Raw genomic sequence first — 23,428 nt, forward strand, 5'->3', positions numbered from 1 at the left:
AAGTCAAGTCATACCATGGAATTTTGTTTCTAGTACTTGCTTACTTACTTACTGGCTTTTAAGGAACCCGGAGGTTCACTGCCGCCCTCATATAAGCCGGCAATTGGTCACTATCCTGAGTAAGATTAATCCATTCTCTATCATCATATCCCACCTCCCTCAAATCCATTTTAATATTATCCTCCCACCTACGTCTCGGTATCCCTAAAGGTCTTTTTCCCTCCGGCCTCCCAACTAACACTCTATATGCATTTTTGGGTTCGCCCATACGTGCTACATGCCCTGCCCATCTCAAACGTCTGGATTTAATGTTCCTAATTATATCAGGTGAACAATACAATGCGTGCAGTTCTGTGTTGTGTAACTTTCTCCATTCTCCCGTAACTTCATCCCTCTTAGCCCCAAATAGTTTCCTAAGCACCTTATTCTCAAACACCCTTAACCTATGTTCCTCACTCAAAGTGAGAGTCCAAGTTTCACAACCATAAAGAACAACCGGTAATATAACTGTTTTATAAATTCTAACTTTCAAATTTTTGACAGCAGACTGGATGATAAAAGCTTCTCAACCGAATAATAAGATGCATTTCCCATATTTATTCTGCGTTTAATTTCCTCCCGAGTATCATTTATATTTGTGACTGTTGCTCCCAGATATTTGAACTTCTCCACCTCTTCAAAAGATAAATTTCCAATTTTTATATTTCCATTTCGTACAATATTCTCGTCACGAGACATAATCATATACTTTGTCTTTTCGGGATTTACTTCCAAACCTATATTTTGTTTCTAATTCAAGTCCGAAAGGAACAAAAATTCGGATAAAAGTAAAACCCCGATAAAGGCTAGATAGAACTTATAATAAATACATGAGTCCAACAATCTGTGCATGTACAGGTATATACATGGATAAGTAGGCTATTCAGTTTCGATTGAAGATAATTAATTGAAGACTGGACATAAAAAGTTGTAAGTGCCAAAGAGACAGAGCCTTCTTGTGCGACTAGCAATGTAATGCTATACGTTTTGCACATCTACATGAGGAGCTAGGGCCAAAATGTAGTTACAATGGGACATCATTTTCCTTCGTGGATTCAGCGTATTCCGAATCTCACCGGACCGGTGGATAACAATGACGTCACGCTGCAGCGAAATAGGAACAAAACTGCTGGAAGGATCGATTGCTGTCATGGCGACTGTATAATTTGTTGTCTGTGCTACGATAGCAAAATTTTGCGAAATTTCTGTACTGCCATCTCGTTCAAAGAAAAGAGAGCATAAACAATTTATTTCTTGAACTGGTAGTAATAACTGGTCCGTTGACATGTTCGCTCATAAGCCATTAACATATGAAGAGTTCGCGGGAAAAACGATGAATGTCACAGTTTTCTTAAGGTTGATGTCATTATCTAATTCAATGGATCACTGCGAAATTTAATGTTGTTCTTATGAAAAATGGTGAAAAGAAGAATTATCACCACGAATACAGTACAGTAATCCTTTCTTTTATTTTCTATAGAAACAGCACTACATCTTGCAGTTATAGACTCAATTAGATCATTATGTAATCCTTAACAGAAATGTGACATTCATCGTTTTTCCCAAGAAATCTTCATATTGTTTTCACGTTGTGCTCATTACAAACGATACAGCAGAACTAAAGCAGAACACACCGCCATGACACAACAGTGCACGATGTCATTCGTCTGATAATTCCCGCCCTATACAAGAACCAATCAGATTCACTGATGCGGCTGATGGAGACTGCCACCACCTCTGCAAGCTGATGGCACCGGTGCGACACCGGTGGAGCATCAGTGACGCCATCGGTGAAATTCGGAACACCGTGATGCCATCAGATTAATCAGCGCTGAGATTGGGAATATGCTCAAATTGAGACAAGGGCATAGACCAACCACAGTTGGAAGAGGGGAGGATGGGTTTACCTCTTTCACCAGCTGTGACGTTCTGTTCTGATCGTGTACTCTATGTTTACAAACATGGACTATATGTGCTGAGTTTCAGTGGTGGCTTGAATGCACTATGATATTCTTTAACTAAATTTAATGCAATTATCTCAATATGAGCGCTGAACATTGTAGATTTTGTGCCGTTTGTACGTTACATTTCTCTTAGTGACTTTCTTGGCAACTCTTATTTATTTTTTAACAAGTTTATCTATATTTGGCACAAATGATGACGTACAGAGTCTTAGAAGATACACCAAGTGATCTTCGCTTATCCTATTTCTTTACTGGCTTTTAATGTAAAGGCTCGCAAATGTATACATATCAGAAGATTGTCATTACATTTGTTGATTTACTGTAAATAGTTCCCAGTAGAGATGAACAACGATCGAGAAAACGGGACTAACAGCGCCCGCAAAGCCGAAAACCCGCACGACAATGTTATATTACGTCGCGTCCTTGACGTAAAGACTGGTTGTGAGTGTTTCGAGACTCGAGTTAGATCACTCCCGAAGTCCCGAGTCAGCAACTTGACTGAACTTTTATCTACTTTGGCAACTGTTATATATGTATAAACAATCAAGTAGCCTATTTGAAACCTCTCTATCTTTCAGTGTATAATAATCCATTCCCCAGTCTTTATTTAATTACTAGGCTCTTATTAAAAGGCTAGGAATTTTCTTTTCATATGTTTTAAGATCAAGTGAGCAATCTCAAGTAAAAAGATATTAATGTCATGTTTTATGTTTCTTAGAAATGCAAATTTATTTGAGAATTGTTTTTTTTATTTATATAACCATAGCTAATATCATATAATAGAATCAGAACATTTTGATAACTAAGATATTATTCTGTTTTGTCTTTTTGTCTCATTTAAACATATATGTTATTTATTTCAATGATGTATGTTATTCAAAGTTATGAAATCTTTCCACACCGACGAAATGCTATTTTGATAATGACAAGCGAGACTCGAAGCCCAGCGAGAAAGACGAGCCGAGACTCGAAAGACAAATGCAATGAACACAGCGAGCGAGAGCGACAGTTAGTTTTGTTCATCTCTCTTCTTCGTTAGAATATTTAATTGTTATCATCCAGTCTGTTGTCAAAAAATCTGAAAGTTAGAATTTATAAAACAGTTATATTACCGGTTGTTCTTTATGGTTGTGGAACTTGGACTCTCGCTTTGAGTGAGGAACATAGGTTAAGGGTGTTTGAGAATAAGGTTCTTAGTAAAATATATGGGGCTAAGAGGGATGAAGTTACAGGAGAATGGAGAAAGTTACACAACACAGAACTTCATGCATTGTATTCTTCATATGACATGAAATGAGGAACATTAAATCCACACGTTTGAGATGGGCAGGACACGTTGCACGTATGAGTGAATCTAGAAATTCATATAGAGTGTTAGTTGGAATACATGAGAGGAAAGACCTTTGGGGAGGCCAAGGCATAGATGGGAGGATAATATTAAAATGGATTTGAGGGAGGTGGGATATGATGATAGAGACTGGATTAATCTTGCACAGGATAGGGACCAATGGCAGGCTTATGTGAGGGCGGCAATGAACCTCCGGGTTCCTTAAAAGCCAGTAAGTAAGTAATTATAGGTAATATCACATAATAGAACCAGAACATTTTGATAACTAAGATACTGTTGTGTTTTGTCTTTTTGTCCCATTTAAACATTTATGTTGTTTATTTCAATGATGTAATGTTATTCAAAGTTACGAAATCTTTCCACACCGACCAAATGCTATTTTGAGAATGACGAGAGAGACTTGAAGCGCAGCGAGAATGACGGACCGAGACTCGAAAGACAAATGCAATGAACACAGCGAGCGAGAGCGGCAGTTAGTTTTGTTCATCTCTAGTTCCCAGTATTCTTCGTTAGAATATTTAATTGTAGTAGTGTGCTGTAATTCAAGTAGTTCCATTTGGAGATTATTTGGATCCTCACTGCATGTTTAGAACAACTGAGACACTTCACTTAGTCGTTTTCTTTGACATAAAAATATTGCAATTCTCATCATTCGTGAAATAAATATCTTGACATCTTTGAAAACCCGTAGTACCCTGAAGACTTCACTCTCGTCTATTGCAAATGATCGATGAAATGAAGGGAAGGTAGAGAGAGAGAGTGGTGTTGGAATGATAGAAGGAAACAGAAGTAACCGAGAAATCCCCTCTGCAACGTCTATTTTGGCCACCACAAGCTCATTCTGTCCTGTCCGGCGATCGAACCCGGGCTGCCTGGATAATTCAGCGCGTCGGCGTTTGAGTCACAGACGCTGCTTTTTTCAGACAGCCGGCTTCGCCTTTTAGTTTTATAGTGTTGAAAAATCTGTATTTCTATTAAAAGCTGTCAGTTTCTGTCAGATGCGTTTCCAATTCACTGTGGGCTAAAGCAAGGAGATGCACTATCACCTTTACTTTTTAACTTTGCTCTAGAGTATGTCATTAGGAAAGACCAGGATAACAGAGAGGGTTTGGAATTGAACGGGTTACATCAGCTGCTTGTCTATGCGGATGACGTGAATATGTTAGGAGAAAATCCACAAACGATTAGGGAAAACACGGGAATTTTACTGGAAGCAAGTAAAGAGATAGGTTTGGAAGTAAATCTCGAAAAGAAAAAGTTATGATTATGTCTCGTGACCAGAATATTGTACGAAATGGAAATATAAAAATTGGAAATTTATCTTTTGAAGAGGTGGCGAAGTTCAAATATCTTGGAGCAACAGTAACAAATATAAATGATTCTCGGAAGGAAATTAAACGCAGAATAAATATGGGAAATGCGTGTTATTATTCGGTTGAGAAAATTTATCATCCAGTCTGCTGTCAAAAAATTTGAAAGTTAGAATTTATAAAACAGTTATATTACCGGTTGTTCTTTATGGTTGTGGAACTTGGACTCTCACTTTGAGTGAGGAACATAGGTTAAGGGTGTTTGAGAATAAGGTTCTTAGGAAAATATTTGTGGCTAAGAGGGATGAAGTTACAGGAGAATGGAGAAAGTTTCACAACACAGAACTGCACGCATTGTATTCTTCACCTGATATAATTAGGAACATTAAATCCAGTCGTTTGAGATGGGCAGGGCATGTAGCACGTATGAGCGAACCCAGAAATGCATATAGAGTGTTAGTTGGGAGGCGGGAGGGAAAAAGACCTTTAGGGAGACCGAGACGTAGGTGGGAGGATAATATTAAAATTGATTTGAGGGAGGTGGGATATGATGATAGAGAATGGATTAATCTTGCTCAGGATAGGGACCACTGGCGGGCTTATGTGAGGGCGGCAATGAACTTCCGGGTTCCTTAAAAGCCAGTAAGTAAGTAACGATATCGCAGAAATCTTAAGGTTGTGTAATGGGAAAACGATAAATTTGATTTGAAGTTTGCGTGCCCCTGGTTCTTCAAGCCACATGATAGGTTGTTTGGATAGACTGCAGAATGTGTGTATCTCACAGACCATTAAACTCTTGACATGATCTCGTCGTGCCCGCAGGTCGCTGCACTCTCTTTTACCGGAAGTTCTTGGCTGCCAGTCGCATATTAGATTTGTTAAATGGCCATTCCTCATAATATTATTAGATCTTGTACTCAGTTTGTTATTAATATTTATTACTTCACATCTCGAGGCGCGTATATTTTCGTCCTGATTTATGTTTGCTGTATTCACAAATTATACAATACATCGTGAATGCTATGACTTAGGGGAGTAGTGGGTACAGTGAGATACAAAATATTAAGACACTAGCCGTACCCGTGCGCTCGGGTGCACCTTTTAGAAATAAATATAAAGTAATTATATAATTAAAATAGAACGGTTTATCCAGGGAACATTCGTGTTTGATAGAAAGATTAATCGTTTAATACGTTACTTAATTTCAATTGTATTTAAATTATTAAAATGCGATCATTTTCGTCCCGGGACCACTCATTTGGTGCAATGACAGTTCCTTTAACGTGTTTCTTATTTGTTATTACATGCAACCATAGTTTAATGAATGTACAAAATAGCCTATTAAGTGTTCTGTGCATAAGAAGCTATTTTAATCTTACCTGTCCTCGATTCACTCAGAAGTTACTGTAATAACATTATAGCATTATGTTCATCTAGAGAAACTACACTTTCCAATGGTGAAATAATAATTAATTATACAAATCGGTTAATTTAGCATCCGATATTACTTCATACAAACTCAGAAACATTCTCTGTAGGCTATGTTTAATATCTTTCGATTGTTGTTGTCCAAGGCCCCTTATAGACGAAGTCATTTTTTCTTATTTCATGGCACCGCCTTAGATGGCGTTATGTTAATTTTAAAACTCATTTATCTCATTATATATCAGTTCTATCAAAATTTTGCAAAGAATAAAACTTATCGGAAATAATTTTTAAAGAAACGTTTGTTATGTAGCATTTTTTTTACAAAAATGAATAATAAGCGAGATATTTAGACTTATTTAATTCAGGCCCCCTTATAAGCCCCCTTTCAAATAAAGTATTTTGAATGCCATATAGCTTAAAATCTAAGTTATAACGAACTTAATTTATATTCCAATTTTCATATAAATCGGTTCAGCCATTATCGCGTGAAAAAGTAACAAACATCCAGACAGACAGACAGACAGACAGACATACAAACAAAAATTTCAAAAAGTGATTTTCGGTTTCAGGGTGGTTAATTATATATGTTAGGACCAATTATTTTTGGAAAATTTCGGCTACAGATTTATTATTAGTATAGATATATAAGTGAAATTTCAAGTAGGCTACTTTTAAAATCAAGTACAATAGAAATATACATTAAAACATGGAGTACAATAATACATAAACAAAAATGTTAATAGATAAAGGACATAATAAACAAAAGCGTGTTTGTCAAAAAAAAATGCAAATATCTTACTGTTCCCATTCAGGAGGGTACAGTGAGACATCACAGTGTCTATTAACGGACATTGAAATTATTTACATTTATTTCAAAAGAAAAGAAAGCTTGCTGTCTCTTTATCTTGCCATGTTCTGTAGGCTTATTTAGAATCATTTTGATGTCTGACTTCGAAACCATTGAAACATCTGGAACATTTAGAAAAGTGAATTTTCCATGACTTTTCAAACTTTTGCGAAAAAATAAAATTAATTTTTGGTGACAACAAAACTTATAATTATAAGAATTTAATTTAATCCTTTATTAATTTTTAATATTTCCTTAAATTTTGTGAATAATTTTTTATTTAAGAAACCATTAAAATGTAATGTATCCATTATTTTAAGCTATAGTTCCTAAATTGGTTACTAGTATGTTCATTTTTAATGTTAGTTACCGGTAAATGTAATATTGTCACAGTTTGTTTTTGCAAATCATTGGTACATGGGAAGAGTGAGTCGTCTCAGTGTACCCTTCAATGGCATGTCTCACTGTTCCCTTTACGCATAGTTCGTTTAAAAATCGCGCCATCACTTCAAAATCAAAACAAGAAAGACGAAACTTTGCCAAACATAACTTCAAATACCATAGTATTAGGTAACAAAACATTCATATTTCTATTTCATTTGTATATCCAATATAACCTTCATTAAACACAAGCCAAAATTTTACTTCTAGAGTGAAAAATTACGAATTATTTTTTCATCACTCACCTTTATAACTAGAATCAAATCGAGTTAGAACATACAACTCCACTGTTACCAACATTTCAACATCAAAATTTACCATCTAATAAAAAATGTCTCACTGTTCTCCCTGTCTCACTGTACCCACTTCTCCCCTACTCACAGTCCTTGTTTGAAATATTACTCTAAGCCTAAAGCCGAGGAATCAACGTATGTGGCAACGAGCCAAATGCTCCCGGCTTCGATTACAGATACGGTAATGGAGAATTCACTTTTCTTGCATAAGCAATGTAGTCTATATCAAATTAGAACAGTAAATGGGTTAGTATTTGTTCTATAGAGAATAATCCAACCTTCATAATTTCTTTTTGTTGGGAATTATTTAAACAATCCAGGCCCCTATGTTAGGCTTGGTTTTGTTCCTTCTTGTGTTCCTGGGATCAAATAACTTGTATTACTCCAGTCAGTTTTCGCTATTTTCGGAATTACGTTTATATAAAACACATACGCATGAACACGTCGGATCATGAACTATCATACCATTTCAAGAACTCCAGGACAATTTGAATGGTTTCATATTGCGTTACTGAAGTCTCTCTTTATTCGCAAAGTCCGATACATAAACTAGGGCTTTTAGATGTCCCTACAAATAAAAATCCAGGGTTTTAGGTCAGGCGAACGTGCTGGCCATGGAACTGGTCTAAGCCTACCTATCCATCTGCTATGATAGGAAGCTATCTATGGTCAACACGTTATTGGATTGGACCTCTAAACCCAAGCATTAAATGTTTATACTCAAAACTCACAAAACCGAACAGTTAAAAGACATATGACATTTTTGCTTGTTTTGGTTTGGAGAACTCTCCCTCAAAGTTTGTTGTTGTTTAGTAAACTGTCCGGAGACAGATCTTAACCTCATAAGTGACACAATAAGGCATCACTCATGAGGCAACTAAGCCTGAAGATGATGGAGTAAGGCTGTCAGTTCCTTTCCCACTTCATTGCATACCTCGCTGACTAGTTAGCCTACATATTACACTAATCAGCCTCAAAGTTTATACAAGTATTTTGTTACATTCTGTATATGCTGTAATTGTTGCAAGTTAGACTAGCGGCCTAGGTGTCATTCGTGAATCCGATCCGATGCTGAGAGGCGGACCATTTTGGCTTAGTCCTGACAGAGCCAAGTCTCATCCCCTGGCAAGTACCTGATCAATCCCAGAGCTTGGAGTTCGGCAACGAAGTATTTTATCTTGCAGGAATAGCACTAATACAAAGGGTTATAATCCGCTTCATACCCTATCCCAGCGATTCTCACTGGCGTATCACTGGTGGTACTTAAAGTGTGGAATAAAAATATAGAAGATCAGCCATGAAGTCAAGACTAGACAGGGTCAAGAACGAAGATATTAGAAGACTTGTGCATAAAAAACAGTCATCGAAGAAATACAAAGAAGACAATTAATTTGGTACGGACATGTTCAGCGGATGGAAAACGAAAGACTGCCGAAAACTGTCTTGAAATGGGTTCCAAATGGGAGAAGAAGAAGAGGGCGACCGCAAGATACGTGGATTAAAGGAGTTAAAAATGCTGTCACAGAGAGAGTTACAAGACGGTGATTGGGAGGACAGAAGAAGATGGCAACTAGGATCCGGAAGGCGATCCTTCTCGCTGTGAAGCCGGATATATATCATAAAATATATATAACTGTTTTCTGTATAGCCTAGGTCATGGAACACTCCATTAAACAAATTCAAATTGTAACTCTTTTGTAGTTAAACACGTCTAAATAAAGAAATCAATTATTGATATTGAAGCATAGAAACATTTATTATGACCCTGGGAAAGACACTTGACGATTTCCCATTATAAATTTGGTTAGTGGTACAGCTAATGTCCTAAATTAAAAATAGTGGTATGTCATTGAAACAGGTTGAGAACCGCTGTCCTATCCTATAACCGTAATCCTTAATCATCACATTCCCTGTGTCATCAGCGACAGATCAGCCATCTATCCCGTAAGTAACGCAAACTATTTCCTAGAACTGAAGTTCGTTTGCAAATGCCCATCCTTGCCTAAAAGAGGTGGTAAGTTTTTCAGGTTAGGCGAGAGCTTACAAATTAGTTTTCGCATCAGCACCTCCGTTAAGCGAAATGGATCTAACCAAGCAGCAATCAATCTCTTTCACTGATAGAATTTGAGTCTTCATTTCAGTAGAATCACTGTCAGCACCAGTTCTTTGGACATAAATTCCACCTAAAACGGAATATTTACAAAAATTAAAGTTATTAATTGTTAATTTTATATAAACTCCTATATTTCTTTTTATGAAGCTCTAACTCTCCCTTTTCTAGCACCTAGAAATCCGTTCTCTAGTAGTAGGTAGTGTTTCTGGTAAAATGCTCGACCAGCTCTCACCCACATTGAAAATAGAGCTTAACGGAAGCGTTGAACTGGTCACTAGACGCTCAACAACTCGTGAAGCATGCTCATTAGGATGAAATGAATAAAGAAGCTTAGTTTTGCTATCATTAGTCAAGTATACTTCTTATCTTACGCGCTATATGTCTTCTATAGTTGGGTCATTAAGCAACACACCACTGACTCATATTTCTTCCGTATTCAAGAATATTTTAATAACACGTGCCTTTTCTACAGCATTCCTTTTGTGTAAAAAGCAGATTCTTCGTTCACAAATGAAGATGTTTCACAGAATTGTTGCATTTTTATACAGTGTTGCCAACTCAACCGATTTTCGGCTGATTCTGGCAGATTTGAATTCCTTAAAACAGAAAAAAAATTCTTCTCAGCTGACAGTCAGGCAGATTTTTTACATTGTTTACTTGACTCCATTGTTTTAAGTGCTGACATTATTAATTGGCTACATCATTCAACTAGTTAAATTACAAACTGTTTAAAAGGAAATCGAATTTTAAATGTATGTACTATAAATGCGATACTATTAATAATTCTTACAAAAAAGTATCTCTTTTGATAAACTGAAAATGTACAGTAGTGGCAAAAAAAAAACCGAATCGACCCTTTTAGCTGATTTTAGAGCCTTGTTCACACTGACAGCACGATAGACTGGTAACTAAGACTTTCGTGGTTCGAATCCTGCCTGCGAAGGAAACTGTTTTTTGTTTCTTATTCAAATTTATTCACAATACTTTTCGATTGCAGCGATATTTTACTACTTAATTAACTTATTATTCCCAGAACATGAATTTTACCAGCACTCGAAAAGTATTGGGAATAAATTTTAATAAGGAACAAAAAAAAAAAGTTTCCTTCCCAGGCAAGTTTCGAACCACGAAAGTCTTAGTTACCAGTCCATCGTGCTGTGGAGTGAACAAGGCTATGAAATCAGCTACAAGGGTCGGTCGGTTTTTTTTTGCCACTACTGTACATTATCATTTAGTATATATTTCGTTTGTTATTCTTATATGTATGGGTAAATAATTTTATATTGAAAATTGCGAAGATTCTAATTGTCAAATATATTTTTTTCATATAATATTATTTGTCAGCTTTGTTTCTTATTCTAAGGTACAAAGACAAGGTTTAATACCACCCGACTGTACGCCTTTGCTTTGCTGTTTGTTGTCGGCGAGAGCTGCCTTACTACTGTTCATTCGGAGGATATATAGCCAAGCTCTCACAAATTAACAGTTTCGGTACAAACTCCTTATCTCTGTTCATCACTTATATTGACTTCTCTCTTTTAAAGATCTGGAATATTACACGAGTGTTTACTTTCACAACAACAATTATGATGATGATGATGATGATGATTATTATTATTATTAGTAATTATTATTACTATGAGTAATTATTATTATTATTATTATTATTATTATTAATTTTTCTTTACAATCTGCATATGTATAGGTCCTACATAAGTTTCACATTGATACTGATAATCTCATCTCACTCACTGCACTGGCACTATGACACATTTCACTGACACTATATAACACATTTCACTGACACTATAGAACACATTCCACTGACACTATAAATAATCACTGATCTAAACTTCACTGCCACTGTTAACCATAACTTCATTGACTCACCACGCTTCACTGATACAACAGTTCAAAAATAAGACAAACAATTACACCCTTATCGCTCCGTAGAATCATACTTATAAACAGAATTACATTAAACTAAACATTTCTAGTCTAAGACCCTCTTACAAGCTATTTTAAACTAATTCGCGACTCAAATCAAGGGAATAACTCGTCAGGCTAAGTAAATACTACATGTCATCTTAAGTAATTTAACATATCTTTTTTTTAATTTACACTTTATACACAACTTTTAAGTTATTTTTAATCTCCCTAAGGAAGGACAGCCCTCAAAGACCGCTGCAGATAGTTCATTCCAATTATTTATAGTTCGATTTAAAATAGAAAGTTTACCTACATCCGTTTTGTTTCCTACATTTGATTTTAAAATCATGATCGTTCCTACCATAGTACGTTGATGTTAGCATTAGAGACCGTTATTTTTTCTTTTTTTTTTTCCTTCTTCTTTCTCCGGTTAAACATCTTGCATATACGAAGGTTAGGTTTGGTTAATTTAGGTTTTTATTAACTAAGTCCGCGGATGCGCAGTTATCATCTCACAGCCAAACTGTTCCTGTCGCGAACCGCACGTGACAAAACATATTAATTTAAACATAAAATCTCATTTCATTCTCCATGTACCAATTTAAATTATATCATATTGTACTTAATAAAATAAGGAACAATATAATTCTAATGAGAATATTTCAAAATACTTTTCAAGAACAACATAATCCTAACGAGAATATATTTCAGAATCTTAATAAGTCTTATCACTGTCCGTGTCTCTAATTTATACTAATATTTATCTGCTTATCAAACCCTATCTAACCTTGTTGCTAACAGTGGTGCTATCTGTCAGTAATGTTCAGAATGAAGGAGGTAGACAGAGAGAAAAAAAAAACAAATTTCTCCTCCTAAGGACGTCACAGGCCAACGTCATGCCCTTAGGTTGGCGACATTGTGTATTTAGTTCTATTTGGTCGTAACCGCAACGGCACAGTTGAAAGCTACTGTAGCTAATTCTCCACTTTAGCGACTAATAATAAAACTGCATGGATGGATTTACTAATAGTTACACAAGCAGTAAATGCGTATATTTCTCTTCTTCGCAGGCGTCTGTACATTCGTGAGGGCCGCTTGGATGACGTCGAACTTTGTGACTGCATGCCCCTGACCTACGAATTGCCGGTAAGTGCACCGTGCGCCGATAAGCTACACTTCTTAAGTCGCTTTCGTAGTTCAATTTCAACGCGTTATTTAAATTTAGGAGTCTAAATCATTTCTCGTCCTGGGTCAAGTGGTGGCATTTCTACATGCAAACCTACGGACACGGAACTGTACTATCTCAAAGGCTTGGGTTCGACGTACAGTGAACTTGAGTGAGTGAGCTAGAAGAACTAGCCAAGACGAACGAACTGTGAACTGAGAACTGACAGTTTTGTTTTGTAAATAGTGCTTTGTGAACATTGGTTGAAATTAGGAGTACATTGTTGTTCTTCTCAATAATACACGTGAATTGTCATTGTCGTTCTGTGGAGTGCAATAACGACTACTGTGTTGCTGTGTGGAGTGGAATATCCATTGTTAACGGATGTGTGGTTAAAGTTAGAAATGAAAACCACATTGTTGTTGTAATGAAAGTTTAAATATTTTAAATTTTTTTAACCTAAAATTTGTCTCGGGACTGAAGAGAATACACTGTATTGTATTGTATCGTAATACATTTTACTGTACTGCGCTGTATTGTATCATAATTTACTGTATTGTATGTCCACAATAAAGCACGAAATATAATATGCAACTAGTTTATGACATGATACGGAAATGTTGTGAAGGAAGTGGGGAATTAGTTCTTCCCGAATATGAAATCTCTTTTGTTTTTCGAAGCGAGTCAGTATTATTGCGACATCGCGTGCCTTACGGCTCGCTGTTGCACACACGCCAAGATAATTTGTTAGTAAACGTTTATTAGTCGTTACATAGTGAACTGGGCTTTTTTCTAATAAGTTTAATGAAATTATGGCTGCAAAGGGTATAATTTAAAGGAGATTCATTCTAAGGTACAAAAGCACTCGTTTCTATGACATGCACTTATTAGCAAGAACGATGGTCTATCATTAAAGGTACCGCTGTTGCATTGATACGTGCTCGTTCTGGACAGCATTTGGCATGAATGCTGCAAATGAGCATTAAATTCTTCGTAACACCGATATGCAATACAAAATTTATGTCTGGGTTTCCTGTATCTCACTTGTTTTACAGCGGTTTTTCATCTCTCGTATTTTCCTGCATTTCTCCCACATTATATTTCATCAAATTAATGTTTGATATTTATAAACCTTAGTCTACTATAATCTTTAAAATGTAACTGGCATTATTTTGCAGTTCTTCTGCTTATCGATGAGATAACGTTTTCGTAGTATGTTAATGAACAGAATGGTAATTCAATGATTAGAAAATTAAACAAACTAAAAATAAGATTATAAAACCTTTAGATTATAATATAACGGATATTAACATTGATTTAAAAGCAGACATGCATCAAAGGGGATATATCTGAAGATTTGTATCTCTGCATAAGAAGTATGATAAAGTACAGCATTATAAAAACAAGAACATATTGGAACAGAAAGATGTAAGTTCTGTAAAGTTGACTAAACTGGACTTAGCTCTGTCTTTAGTTACACCCTTCCGTTTTCCTGCTGGAATAATATATGATACCTTGGGATTCTGTGGGAACTTAATTTGTTATCCATTCAGTTTCATTTATTTTACAAAAATGCATACAATTGCTTACTAATAATGAAATGAAAGTATCTGTATTCCAGCAGCAACACTACGCTTAGAAGTCATGGCAAATATAATACTCTCGTTAAATATATACATTATATAGAAAATATATTTCCTTCTTGGAAAAAAAGATGTTCTATAAAGATGCTCTGTACCAGGAACTACATTACCGGTAAAAAAAAAAATCTGAAGAATAGTAACAACAGAATAACAGCAACAACGCTACGTGACATATATATAACAGACATTTTGCAAAATATTGCAAAATACTCTCTGTGACTATACAGACGAATCCCGTCCTAAACCGTTTCAAGGTACCTAACTCATCTCGACCGTAGTTCGCTCCAGGTGCGGGCACAGTGATCAAATTTGAATGGCAGTTTCACACGCTTCCTATTCCAGCCATTGACATATACGAATTGCATCTGCCCACAATTTTTTACTAAACTGTCCATCTATTGGAGTATTAGGCTATGCAATACACGGGGACAGTGACCAAATTTGATTGACAGTTTCATACACTTCTTATTCCAGCCATTGGCTTATACGAATTGTTTCTGCCCACAATTTTTTACTAAACTGTCCATCTATTGGAGTATTATACAATACACAGGGACAGTGATCAAATTTGATTGACAGTTTCACACACTTCTTATTCCAGCCATTGGCTTATACGAATTGTTTCTCCCCACAATTTTTTACTAAACTATCTATCTATTGGAGTATTATTCAATACACAGGGACAGTGATCAAATTTGATTGGCAGTTTCACACACTTCTTATTCCAGCCATTGGCTTATACGAATTGTTTCTCCCCACAATTTTTTACTAAACTGTCTATCTATTGGAGTATTATGCAATACACAGGGACAGTGATCAAATTTGATTGACAGTTTCACACACTTCTTATTCCAGCCATTGGCTTATACGAATTGTTTCTCCCCACAATTTTTTACTAAACTGTCTATCTATTGGAGTATTATGCAATACACAGGGACAGTGATCAAATTTGATTGACAGTTTCATACACTTCTTATTCCAGCCATTGGCTTATACGAATTGTTTCTGCCCACATTTTTGTACTAAATTGTCCATCAAGCTGGACTCGTGCCTTGAGACTTCAGTCAGTCATGGGCCATGGCTTCGAAATCCGCTTGAGCTGATTACCTGGTTGGATTTTTCCGGGATTTGCCCAAGTGTAAGGCAAATATCAGATAATCCCACGGTGTATTCTCGTACTCATATTTCAAAATAGGCCTGCATCTCACTGTCATTAAATCCACAGATGTATTGTAATTAATAATTGACACAGTGTCGTTAAATAGCCGAAAATTTTAATGTTTGTATCTATATTCCCTCCAGAACTACGAACACAACAATTGTTGATAACAAGCTAGCAGACCTAATATGTGGAACCTTACATGACCCTGATCTTTTAGTTGTCATTTTGAACTGTGAAGAGAAATCTTGACTTCTACAAGTATGCGTAAATACTGAATTGACGCTGTTTATTCCTATCCAGAACGAGTACCTGATGTTCGTGGAGGAGTATCGCAAGCACCCCGGGGCTACGTGGATAGTGAAGCCTGCGCTCGGCTCTCAAGGCAGAGGCATCTTCCTGTTTCAACGGTAAACTACAGTGCGATCAGTTATGCTTTCCCCCGCGGGGAAAGTAAAGGTGATAGCACAACCTAGTATATACAGTGACGAAACTTGAGTTGTGAGGGTACTAGGAACACTAGACTGTGTAGGTACTATTTCGCATTGTCTGTGATGAGGCGATAGTAGCGATCCTAGTGGTTAGCAACTATCTATGGATGCATATTTACTAAGTATTGAGCTTCGTGACTGTATATACTAGACTCTAATGATAGTGAATCTCCTTGTTTTAGCCCGCAGTGAATTGCAAAAGCGTCAGACAGAAACTGGTTTACACGGGCTTTGCTATACTTTTCTTAAAATTTGTGGAATAGGTCTACTTAAAAAATAGTTAACTTTTATTAACTAATCAAAAAATGAGTTCCAAAATAATTATACATTTTCGCGTGAAAACTGAACTGGAAAATTCACATTTCTCAAGCTTTGTTTAAAATAACTGTTCATTACAATAATTTTAGAATAGTACATTATGCAACGAGCCTATAATGGTAGTAATTAAGAGGCGAGTATGCTTATGAAACGAGCGCAAGCGAGTTTCATCATTTTTATACGAGCGTCTTCATTACCATTATAGTCAAGTTTCATACGACTTTTTATGCTCGACCATATTTCTCATTTGAAATTATTCATAAGTATTCATGTTATTCTTATCTGACTGAGGAGCGGAACTGACCTTGTGCAATGCCTCGTAATTGTGAGATGTGCACAGACGCGAAAGTATTGATTTTTTCCGAGAAACAAATGTCGACATTGACCTTGATATAATCTAGAGAGTAAAATAAACATTAATCTTGATATAACCGTGAAATTGAATTAGACATTGAAAAACGAAATGACAAATTGAATTTATTTGAATATTATTTACAATTAACGCTATTTATTATAGTAACAGAGAGTAAAATAAACACTAATCTTGATATAACCTTGAAATTGAATTAGACATTGAAAAACGAGATGACAAATTGAATTTATTTGAATATTATTTACATTAACGCTAATTGTTATAGTAACAGAACTGACTTATTTCAATATAGGTGATTTATTGTGCAATTGGTGAAATGAATTTGCGGGAATGTGCTTTGTGAAAGGCTGGAAGATTACGGTGAATTGTTGTTAATTTGTGTGTTGTTTTTTTCGACTGAGTTTAATATTGTATTAGAGATTTCAATTTTATTTTGGATCGATTCTTCAACATAACCTTCTGCAACAGTATTGGATTTCCAGCCTCCGTGGCATATCCGAGAATAATCGATACTTGCGCTTTCATATTGCTACAATGGTATCTTCTGATTGGTGGAACACCTGAACTTTAATGAATAGGTGTACTTTAATGAGGTCCATTAAAGGGCTGCTACCAGGTGTATAATTACTACATTTTCGGCATGGTCGAGCATAAAGAATTTATGAATTTATCACCCGCACTGATATAAATTAAATGGAATCTCCAGGTCAAGCGAATTCTTAGATTGATCATGCTCTTCTGTTTAGGCGTTTGTTATTATTCAGAACAACTCTGCTACTGTCTGAAACCTTTGAATCCGGCACACAACGTACTTTATACAGGTAAATTAATGATGCTAGGATATTCTCGTTCTTTTTATTTCTGCTGGTCTTGAAAGTTTCCATTTCTTGCAAAGTGTCGTGCAACGACTTAAAGATTGTCACAGAATTATACTTTCACTGAACGTTTTGATCTGTGTGAAGAATGTGAAGAGGAGTTAATACCCGACATTAGTGGTGAGAATTGTCAACAGATACTAAAGCCTTGTGAATTGTCCTGCCTGTGAAACTGTAATAATAGGCAAATGTAACTTTTCCCCTGAGTGTTCTACTAATTGCCAACAAACTATCACCCACATCGTCCTCAATGATCATATGGTTATTACTTATTATGCTTGCTGTTAAATTAGGGACTCGTAGGTTCAAACCCAATAAAAATTGATCAATGTTTAGAGCCCCTTCAAACGAGGCTTGTAAATAATGGATTTAAATGGGTGCCTTCAGACGCTGCCACAGCCACAGAATAGTGGCGCTGCAGATGCTCTGAGTGGTTGACTTCGCCTATGGTGGCAGCAACTAAAAGTGACGTTTCCCGTCGCGATACCAAGAATTAAATTGTAGGTTTCACATGCCGACACAGAGACACCATTGTTTTAGTGACGCGTTCGTGGCGCTGCTAACGGAAGACTGTTGGCCCATCAATTCCTTACATCGTCACGACAGTATACAGATTTCGACAGAATAATATAGAATAACGATAATGATAAAGTAGTAGTAGTAGTAGTAATAATAATAATAATAATAATAATAATAATAATAATAGTAATAGTATATATATGTATATATATATATATATATATATATATATATATATATATATATATATATATATATACAGGAACATCATTTTATTTTTACTAACATTTTTAATATTAACCTGTTTATATCTTTGGATTAAAGGTCTAAAACCGGAAACACCGCTTGCTACCCCTTCCAAGACTGGAGTTCGATGATACTGGCGTAAAATACAAATCACTTTACTAGGTATAGGAGGGAAGAAAAGTAGTTCATCCATTTATGTAAACTAGGAAATATCGCAATTTTGAGTTTGATAATTTTCATTAGGTTTTTGTTTAATCAAAATACAGTGCTGTGCTAACACTTAGTGTCTTTACTCACGAATTGAGCTATCCATTCGGACGTATTAATTATGCAGTGTATATTATACTGTTACAGCACATTAGCGTACAATATAGAGAATGCAGTTGAATTGAAAAATAATCATAATATGGATATTTAAACACATTTTTGAAAATGATGGCCGTCCATTTCGATACAGGCTTCAGTTCTTTTGTGCATATTATCGCACTATAGACTATTGTACCTAATTCCAATTACCAGTTTCGTCCTTCGTACGAGTAACTCATGTTGAAATAATTCTATACCTACTCTATAAAAGTGTACCTTACTTACTTACAAATGGCTTTTAAGGAACACGAAGGTTCATTGCCGCCCTCACATAAGCCCGCCAGCGGTCCCTATCCTGTGCAAGATCAATCCAGTCTCCATCATCATACCCCACCTCCCACAAATCCATCTTAATACTATCCTCCCATCCACTTCTCGGCCCCCCTAAAGGTCTTTTTCCCTCCGGTCTCCCAACTAACACTCTATATGCATTTCTGGATTCGCCCATACGTGCTACATGCCCTGCCCATCTCAAACGTCTGGATTTTAAGTTCCTAATTATGTCAGGTGAAGAATACAATGCGTGCAGTTCTGTGTTGTGTAACTTTCTCCATTCTCCTGTAACTTCATCCCGCTTAGCCCCAAATATTTTCCTAAGCACATTATTCTCAAACACCCTTAACCTATGTTCCTCTCTCAGAGTGAGAGTCCAAGTTTCACAACCATATAGAACAACCGGTAATATAACTGTTTTATAAATTCTAACTTTCAGATTTTTGGACAGCAGACTGGATGATAAGAACTTCTCAACCGAATAATAACAGGCATTTCCCATATTTATTCTGCTTTTAATTTCCTCCCGAGTGTCATTTATATTTGTTTCTGTTGCTCCAAGATATTTGAATTTTTCCACCTCTTCGAAGGATAAATCTCCAATTTTTATATTTCCATTTCGTACAATATTCTGGTCACGAGACATAATCATATACTTTGTCTTTTCGGGATTTACTTCCAAACCGACCGCTTTACTTGCTTCAAGTAAAATTTCCGTGTTTTCCCTAATCGTTTGTGTATTTTCTCCTAACATATTCACGTCATCCGCATAGACAAGAAGCTGATGTAACCCGTTCAATTCCAAACCCTGCCTGTTATCCTGAACTTTCCTAATGGCATATTCTAAAGCGAAGTTAAAAAGTAAAGGTGATAGTGCATCTCCCTGCTTTAGCCCGCAGTGAAGTGGAAAAGCATCAGATAGAAACTGACCTATACGGACTCTGCTGTAAGTTATGTTTCACTGAGACACATTTTAATTAATCGAACTAGTTTCTTGGGAATACCAAATTCAATAAGAATATCATATAATACTTCCCTCTTAACCGAGTCATATGCCTTTTTGAAATCTATGAATAACTGATGTACTGTACCCTTATACTCCCATTTTTTTCTCCAATATCTGTCGAATACAAAAAATCTGATCAATAGTCGATCTATTACGCCGAAAACCGCACTGATGATCCCCAATAATTTCATCTACGTACGGAGTTAATCTTCTCAAAAGAATAGTGGACAAAATTTTGTACCTTACGTAGTGTAAATTTAATCTTCTCTTCTGCCCGTTCCGAAAAGATAAATTTACTCAGAAATGTTATCTACTGTCCATTCAAGTGGTTTTGTCGCAGGGTCGTAGAAAGGGGGGGGGGTAATCATGTGACAGTTTACTTAACGAGGCCCTTCTGTTTAAGTTATTTTAAACAGTTGTATAATATTACGTAGACGTCCAATTCCTAACAGCAATTAATGTTTTCATAAAAAAGCTAAGACAGCCCAGCTACTAGATTTTACTAGTAGAAGAGGTGGGAGTGAATTACATTCAAAAACTCAGGTACAATAAAAATTGAAGTAAAAATAAAATGATGTCCCTGTGTATATAAGGTACTTGTGCTATACAGGGCTTTCATTTCAAAACTTCCTAATCAAACTAACAATTTATTTCAATTAAATTTAATTTAAACAAAAAACACGTAAATCTAGATATTAAGGGGGAAGTTTAAAACCAGTGTTAATTGCATTTTAAGTTTCGCCCCCTTACCCCCAACCCTACCTTTCAAATTTCAAATAGTGCCCCTATATTATTTTGATACTTAAATTTGAAAGAGTATTCAAATTGTTTAAACATCTTATTTACTTGTTCCCACACCTTTTGTTTTATATCGTCGCCTACCAACCTGGATTGTTGTTATTGCTGATTAGAGCTGAAGAGGATTAAATTTACAAAGGCTTTGTTGATTACATATTATTTCAAGTAGTAATATAAACTAATATTAAGGAATAATAATGATTGTGTTTTATAAACCTATTCTTAAAAAAAAACCCTTTAAAATTATTGTAAACAGGATAGAGGATAATAAAAGCCGAAGTTTGGATTTACATTAGTTACGTATGTTTTTGATATTATAGCAATGCTGCGTAGAGGAGTTCCAAAATAGGCTGTATTACTGTCTAGTCAACAGTGCAACATATTTTTGACATTTTATTTAGTACATTTAATGAAGTTAATTAAATTTAAAAATGTAATGCACAAAATAAACTTTCATCCTACAAGCAACGGACAATAACAACAATGAGGTTGCCAGGCGACGATATAAAACAAAATATGAGAGTACAAATGAATGAGTTGTATAAACAATTGAATACTCTTTCAAATTTAAGTATAAAAATATAATGGAGGTGTCATTTTAAATTTCAAATCGGGATGAGGGGGTGAAACCTAAAATGCTATTAACACTGATTTTAAACTCCCCCCCCTTAATAGTACACCGTTGTGGCTGAGGGTTAGCGAGTCTAACTCCGAAACCAGCGGCCCCGGGTTCGATTCCCGGTGAGGACAAGTTGCCTGGGTGAAGTTTTTCGGAGTTTTTCCCTCGCTCCTATGGATGAATATCAGGTAACTTTATCAGGCGATTGAAACCCCACTCATGTTCGCCACTTCCTTTCCTCCCCCATCATCCTTTCCTCATCATCCCGTTTCTGGTTTTTCAGATCACTTCCGAAGCTACTGACTCTCTCAACCGGCCTCCGTGAAATGTAGTTCAGCGATGTTGGATGGCTTCTGCAATGGCACCCGAGGCGGACCTACTCGGGAGAGGAGTTTCGCCTCGGACCTGGGGGAATTTGCCGAAGCAGGAATGGTATATGGATTCTGTCGGCTGTAGGGACCGGTCGTTAAGGGAGTCATGTGGTTAGGGCGGTGCGCGTAGGGGATCTGTGGGATGCAACTCATTCCATATCGAATATTAGCGCAATAGATCACAATAGGTCGCAGTGCCGGGCCATTCGTGCCCCCTCGATTCCATTCTATCCCCCCTTAATATCTAGCCTAAATTGTTGTCGTGTTTTTGTTTAATTTAAACTAAATAAATAGTCATTTAGACTGGAAAATTCTGAAATGAGAGCCCGGTATTTAGATTTTGTTTCATCCGTGAATACGACGTATGCTGTATTTATTTCTATTTTTATTACATTTTAACCTGTTGTTTAGAGATGATATGCCAACTGAATCTACTATCGAAGGAATTGGTGATAGCATGACATGTTTTAACGAGATGTATCCGAAGTTTCGCTTTGCGGTTATGAACAATTTGCCTTACATATGGAAAAAATTAAACCAAGTAATGAGTTCAAATGGGATTCAAATCCACGTCCTAGCGCAGATTCGGAGCGAAAGCCCTATTCTCTACCCCTATACCATGCTGTGAAAATCTATTTATCTATTATTGTTATTATCGTTATCATTATTACATTACATCATGTAATGTGTGGCTAATGTCATCTTGTTCTGATGGAAGAAGAACCTCTGTAGTGAGCAATATTCTTTCATAAAATTATTCTTATTACTATTATTATTATTGTTATTATTATTATTATTATTATTATTATTATTATTATTATTATTATTATTATTATTATTATTATTATTATTAGCGATCGGTTTGGAAGTAAATCCCGAAAAGACAAAGTATATGATTATGTCTCGTGACCAGAATATTGTACGAAATGGAAATATAAAAATTGTTATTATTCGGTTGAGAAGCTTTTATCATCCAGTCTGCTGTCAAAAAATCTTAAAGTTAGTATTTATAAAACAGTTATATTACCGGTTGTTCTGTATGGTTGTGAAACTTGGACTCTCACTCTGAGAGAGGAAATTAGGTTAAGGGTGTGCTTAGGAAAATATTTGGGGCTAAGAGGGATGAAGTTACAGGAGAATGGAGAAAGTTACACAACGCAGAACTGCCACGCATTGTATTCTTCACCTGACATAATTAGGAACATTAAATCCAGACGTTTGAGATGGGCAGTGCATGTAGCACGTATGGGCGAATCCAGAAATGTATATCGAGTGTTAGTTGGGAGACCGGAAGGAAAAAGACCTTCGGGGAGGCCGAGACGTAGATGGGAGAATAATATTAAAATGGATTTGAGGGACGTGGGATATGATGATAGAGACTGGATTAATCTTGCACAGGATAGGGACCGATGGCGGGCTTATGTGAGGGCGGCAATGAACCTTCGGGTTCTTTAAAAGCCATTTGTAAGTATTATTATTATTATTATTATTGTT

General features: G+C 36.0%; 1 protein-coding gene across 2 annotated transcripts in view; it reads left to right on the forward strand.

Moving 5' to 3' along the window:
• LOC138713236 (probable tubulin polyglutamylase TTLL9) overlaps positions 1 to 23,428 on the forward strand; it is a 616,516-nt gene that overhangs the window by 563,609 nt on the left and 29,479 nt on the right. For both annotated transcript variants that reach the window (XM_069845167.1, XM_069845166.1), the window contains exons 4-5: positions 12,783 to 12,858; positions 15,983 to 16,089. In XM_069845167.1, the coding sequence (XP_069701268.1) occupies positions 12,783 to 12,858; positions 15,983 to 16,089 (183 nt within the window). The remainder of the gene's footprint in view (positions 1 to 12,782; positions 12,859 to 15,982; positions 16,090 to 23,428) is intronic.

This window comes from Periplaneta americana, chromosome 14 (genome assembly GCF_040183065.1).
Source record: "Periplaneta americana isolate PAMFEO1 chromosome 14, P.americana_PAMFEO1_priV1, whole genome shotgun sequence".
Classification (NCBI taxonomy): Eukaryota; Metazoa; Arthropoda; class Insecta; order Blattodea; family Blattidae; genus Periplaneta; species Periplaneta americana.